At 45.5% G+C, this 5,945-nt stretch overlaps 1 protein-coding gene across 1 annotated transcript in view; it reads right to left on the reverse strand.

Annotated features, from left to right (window-relative positions):
• Positions 1 to 228: 228 nt before the first annotated feature.
• rybpb (RING1 and YY1 binding protein b) overlaps positions 229 to 5,945 on the reverse strand; it is a 19,621-nt gene continuing 13,904 nt past the window's right edge. The window contains exons 3-5 of the mRNA XM_032514855.1: positions 2,578 to 2,886; positions 2,390 to 2,488; positions 229 to 2,055 (exon numbers count right to left, since the gene is read on the reverse strand). Of these exons, the coding sequence (XP_032370746.1) occupies positions 1,806 to 2,055; positions 2,390 to 2,488; positions 2,578 to 2,886 (658 nt within the window). The 3' untranslated portion in view covers positions 229 to 1,805. The remainder of the gene's footprint in view (positions 2,056 to 2,389; positions 2,489 to 2,577; positions 2,887 to 5,945) is intronic.

Here is a 5,945-nt window from a genome sequence, read left to right on the forward strand (position 1 = left end):
GGGGGGGGGGGGGGGGGGGCTTACTAAGGCCAAAGGCTTCGACCCAGCAGACCCAGAGCTCTATTCAGCAACCACCCACACCCGGCCGGCTTCTCATCGCCTGCACAATGAGGCAAGCTCCACCACTGGGTGTAGAGCCGGTAGTGTTCTTCGACTCGGCTCCCAGTATTGACAGTCCTCTGCCCCAATTTAGCCGTGCACAGAGACAAGTGGACAATAAGAACACCATTTACATGGATTATATTAGTCTTTATTTAAAATGTTATTCATCTCACACATTAGATAATTGCATTTCAAATTGTTATTTATCTGTCTATGTATCATGTCATTATGAAATTCCTTTGGTCCTTCAATAAATAAAACTAAGATATCATATACACATTTATTCTTTTTACAATTTCATACAGTTAAAGAAAATTATGTTGGTCTAGTATCAGCTAAGGTCAAAGTGAATTAAAACCATTAAATAAGCCTTGCTGTTCTAAAAATTGAAGAGCATTTGTGTTCTATTAACTACTGCAATATTTGTTTGCCTTCAATGACAGGAGTCTTAAATTCATTTAAAAAACTAAAAGTTAACTGAATTGTCAATCTTTGTGAATTTCTCATGTCTTTGCACTTGTTTTCTGGGATATCAGGCTGACAGAATGAAGATTCAATGTTTTCTTCAGAACCACAACGAAAGAAAAAAGAAAATCGATTTACAACAGCTTGACACAACAGGTCTATTTTACAGTTCGATATGGTTTTACCAAGTGGAACTGCATGTAACCATCCTTCAGTCACCACAGAACAAATTCTGGCTCAGGAGCTGAGAGAACAGCTCTAGCTTCAGCCAGAGAACTCAATATCCAAGTAAGGAATGCAGAAAATATCAACAGCTTTTAGTGTTTTACACAACAGCCTACACTGTACAGTTAAGGACATAAGATACTGTATAAGAGATCTGCTATAGCATACTAAATCATAGACAATCTAGTTGAAAAAGTCAGATGTCTGAACCTCAGGTGAGCCTTCTTCTGATGCACATTGACCTGTACAGAACAAGATGGACCTGATGGAGGTCCTGACAGTGTTATTGTGAATGAGAATTTGATGTATCAGCAATCTGTCACATTGAATGAATGGGAAATCCCAGATCTGCAAAACCGCTTCACAGTGTATCTAGCACCAGTGTGTGTGTGTGTGTGTGTGTGTGTGTGTGTGTGTGTGTGTGTGTGTGTGTGTGTGTGGTGGTGTCTCGGTCTTGTCTATCATCTTTAAACTGTAATAAAAACCCTGAAGGAAGATCGATCGGCAGGCTACACAGCAAAGCTTCAACATAAAAAGTAGAATATCAAAGTATACAGGTGCAACAGGTAATAAATAGGGTAATAATAGTTTAAAGTTATTGAAATGATGGTTATTGTGCCCAGCGGAGAATTCTTCTTTACAAAAACAAAACAAATGTCGACTTGGCCTCACATCCACGTACAAATATAAAACAATACATACAAGTGTCTGGATGCTACCGCAGGGGGAGGTTGTGGGGGTTATTCCTTGTAGCATAGCTCTCTTTGCCAGTGCCTCGGGTGCAACCACGAGGGGGGTTCCCCAAGCAGGGCTTTTGTTTTCTGGCAGGCGCACCACATTGTTCCAGTCATCCAGCTCCTCTCAGCATTCAGGGGTGGATGTGGAATGGAGGCAGGGCAGCGATGGGAAAGGTGACATCTCTCCCCCTATGGGATCCATAGTGTCTAGAAACGTAGGGGGGAAAAAGGGGGGGGGGTGAAGCGGAATGAGGACAGGAGGAGAGGGACAGGACCTCAGAACGACTCGTCGTGCCCCACTGAGAGATCCCCTTTAGGTGTGGAGGCCCTTGACGAGCCCTTGTCCATGCTCTCGGAGCCGGAGCTCTGGTGCTGTTGTTCGGAGCCCGCGCTAGACGTGATGGTGGACGAGGACGTGGAGGAGGAGCGGGTCTTCTCCTTAAAGTCTGTTATGATCACTGTCACGTTCCCTACAGTGATGGCCAACTGCTGGGCGGTGCTTCGGTCAATGTTCTTCAGTTTGGGCCTGATTGGGCACAGGCAGAAAAAAACACGACGTAAATAACCAGAAATGGCAACCACAACATGCGAGTCTCAGCAGCAACAAGGGGGAGGCTGCCAGCACTGTGGGGGCGGTTACACTAAATTGCTCAATTCATCGGGTGACACATGAACAGTCAGAACAAGTGTATATAAAGTGAGAGTGGGTGTTTAGAGTAAAAGATCATTTGTGAATCATTTGAGGTTTCCCACTAGCCTTGTGCAGCATGACTTTCTCTAAAAACAAGTGCTGTGTAGTCATAGATGTGAAACCATGTGTTCTGCCAACGAGACGCGGAGGATGAGAGAGCGCTACTCACCTGGAAATGTGAGAGTTCTTGTTGGTCTTGGTTGCTGATTTGCCAGACTGTATGCTGTGTTTGTCACTGGGTGGGCTCTGATGGTTGTCTGATTTGGGTCTAGAGGAAAACAGATGTGCACCAGTGAGGACAATACCAGCATAGACAACACCCAGAGACCCAAGTGAAGACTCGACATGTATACTGACCTGGTCTTTTTGCTGCTGGGCTTCTTCGTGACGGCTGGGCTTATGTCCTTCTCTCTGTCGGGTTTGTCTTTGATTGGTTGTTGCTCATTGTCGCTCTTTTCCTTCTCAGGAGGTTCTCCCTCTGGGCTCACTATCTCTGGACGCTCAACTTCTGGGCGTCCCTCGCCGTTGGCACGCTCCCCTTCGCCATCCGGGCGCTCCTTGTCTGTGCGCTCACTCCTCTCCCTTCGCTCCTTCTTCGGCGGGGGAGGCATCGGGTACTGCTGAGCCACCTGCTGGGCAACCAGCTGGGAGTTGATCCTGGGTTTCCTGTGGAGGAGATCCAAAGCACAAAGATGGATTAGCCTCACGGTGGAGCTGTGAGTTGACTCTGGCTACGCGCCGACACAGTCGCACTCTGGCTGACAAAGATAGGTGACTGAACCTACAGGTCGGCGAGGGAAAGTGGTTGCTGCAGAGGTAGGTTCACGCAGCTGCTTCCTGGTGGAGCAGCTTTGTTTTGAGGGATAATCTCATTAGCTTACGGCTGTAATAAAATGAAGGCACAGGATCACAAGGTGGGACATTTGCAGCGCGTCACTTAGGTCCTCTAATCTGATTACTGCGGGGTTGGCCCCATTTGTCACAGACAGATTCAGTTGGACATGGTGCAACTGCTCCGCTCGCTGAGCTCCCCAGCAGCCACAGAGCTGCTCTGTCACCCTTTGGTCTCATTTTCAAACACATACATAAACACAATCCATAACAGTGTCTTCTTGTTTGATCACTCTTATTTCACAAAAAAACGATAAAAGCTAGCAAGATGCATGTCACCTGCAACTTTTAAAGTATCCCACTGATTTCCTAAAAGAGGCGATTCACATAAAACCACGTCTTTCTGAAAAACTGTGGTGTATCACCACTGAACTGTTAGAGCAGCATCTTGCTTCCTCAGCTGTGCAGATGAACAGGGCCTGAAACCGCTAACCCACAGTCACAGACTGCCTGAGCCAACACAGACACACCTGCAGCATAATGGACACCAGCTGGCAGCATCTGGGGGGGAGCAGAGGACCTGAGGGGATAGGGAAGGATGACTGCAGCCTTCCAGAGCCTTCGACTCAGCCAAGAGCAAACTGCAGCCAGCAACATGGATAATCACAGGCCAGCACTGGGCAAGCAAAGTGAGGAGTAAACCACAAGTACGCTCACACAGACTAACGCACACACAAAGCTTAGCTTGCAAATAAACAGCCTGGCACAGCTCGATGGCTGCTTAGGGGGCCTTTCAACAGGAACACAAGTTATACTAGCTTGCTGTGTAGACCCAACCCTTCCAAACACAATTCTAGACTTGGCAGGAAGAGTTGTTGTATCCCAGCAGGGGAGAGGAGGTCCCTTAAACCTTAGAACTGCTTTAGAGATCTGTGGTCAAGTAGGGAATCTCGGAAGTTGTAGAAACTCTGTCAGTCTAAGCATCAGGCCAGATAAACAAGTGTTACTGCTGGAAAATGAAGCTTGCACAGGGTAAACAAATGTTTTTGGCTTTGATTGAGGAAAGGTCTAACGGCAAACGCTTGTGGCAAAAACAGAAGAAGTTCAACTGTGCAGTTAATAGATTTATTTGTGGCTGCCTGCCACAATATCAAAGTTGAGCGCAAAATATTTTTTTTCTATTTTAATAATATATATTAAAAAAAACTGTAAAATCTTGTTTCACTGTATAGCTGTGCACAGCACATTGTCCCATAGCCTCTCACTGTGTTTGTGGACCCGTCTGTGAATAGCCCCGCGGCAGCCTCTTCTGCGTGCACGACTGCTTGTCCTCAGTAAGCATCTGGCTTTAGTGTATATCAACAAGTTCACCTGGACGTCCCAAACTGCAAGTAAGTGCTTTTCTGCTATTGTTTTCCACGTAGAGTCTCACAGCAGTGCTTGTTAGCGGACGTCTAAGTTAACTTTAACCAGCCCGGTTTTATTTGAAACTGGCCATGGCAGAGAGAAGGTCTGGGAGTTCTAGATGAGCTCATAGAAGACATTACTGTAGCTGCATGGTGATGCCAGGCTTTGGAGCAGCGGGTTGTTTTCTCCAGATTACATGTTAATCACGCTCTCCTTGCCCCATCCCCTCCCCTCCCCTCAAACCCATCAACAGTGACAGAAATTCAATTTAAAACGGAAAAAAGAGTGACATAAAGAAAACCAATCAGAACACCCCACAATGCTCAACATATTAAACCATCACAAATTGACTAATTCTGTGGTAACCACTGTAGTGTGTCAGACTGATTTCAGTGGCTTGCTGTGGACGGTGGTTTTTAGACAGCTGCTTAAGTGGTTAGCCTCTGTTTCAATTTGGCAACATCATAATACCAGTCCAGTTACACTTTTTTTCTGCACTTCCGCGTCACAGTTGACGCTCTTCTCAGTCCTTCTATGTCTTTGTAGCCAAGCACTTAAAAGCTCCAACAAATCGTTTGGAACTTCTTTCCCTACAGCTCCATCAAGTTCATTTAGTGTCCGCCTCTCGCGATCTATTACAGACACAGGGGGCATTTCCTTGAGGAGGGGGTGGGGGCTTGCCGCCGATCAGAAGGCAATCACTCAGGGCACAATAGAGCATCATGTCATTACGTTTGCACTACACTCCATCAATGCAGCATGTGATGAATGCCGAGGAGCCCTGGGCCATTTATGCAGTATCCACTAGCTGCCTTGGTTTCTTTGAACACAGGAGTGACATTTTTCCCGTCCCATTCTAGCTTCATGATTGCCGACACCGTCCTGGCCCCGTCCTGTTTTTTTAATGCCAAAACTTTTGGGCCTTTAATCAAAAACTGCATTGATGTGCTTATTCCACGTGTGTGTGGAGGCAATGGGTGAATGCCACATTTAGTAAACAATAGATTGCTGTTATTTGTGAGACGTACGGAGTTAGCGACAGAGTAAATAGGACTAGATATCAAACCTCAGTAACCTGGTAACATTACCATTTGAGTGCTGGTGCTTGACAAATAATTTTCAACAGAAAACACATCAAATTCCTGTTTCACTGAGGTTACTATGGCTACTGTAGCGGCAAAAGGCATATCTAGCGCCAGTAGTAGTAGGATGCTCAATTAGGAAAAATTTAAAGATATATTTTTAACCACAATTATTGAATTAAAAAAAAAACAGTTAAACAAATCAACAGTGAAAACACCTTGAACTGTAAAGTTTCCCTTAACACTTTAAAGATCACGTGTTATGAAAATTTAACTTTATGAAGTTTTTAACATTAACATGAGCTCCCCCAGCCTGCCTATGGTCCCCCAGTGGCTAGAAATGGCGATAGGTGTAAACTGAGACCTGGGTTAACTGCTCTGCCTTTGAGAAAATGAAAGCTCAGA

The sequence above is a fragment of the Etheostoma spectabile genome, chromosome 4 (genome assembly GCF_008692095.1).
Source record: "Etheostoma spectabile isolate EspeVRDwgs_2016 chromosome 4, UIUC_Espe_1.0, whole genome shotgun sequence".
Classification (NCBI taxonomy): domain Eukaryota; kingdom Metazoa; phylum Chordata; class Actinopteri; order Perciformes; family Percidae; genus Etheostoma; species Etheostoma spectabile.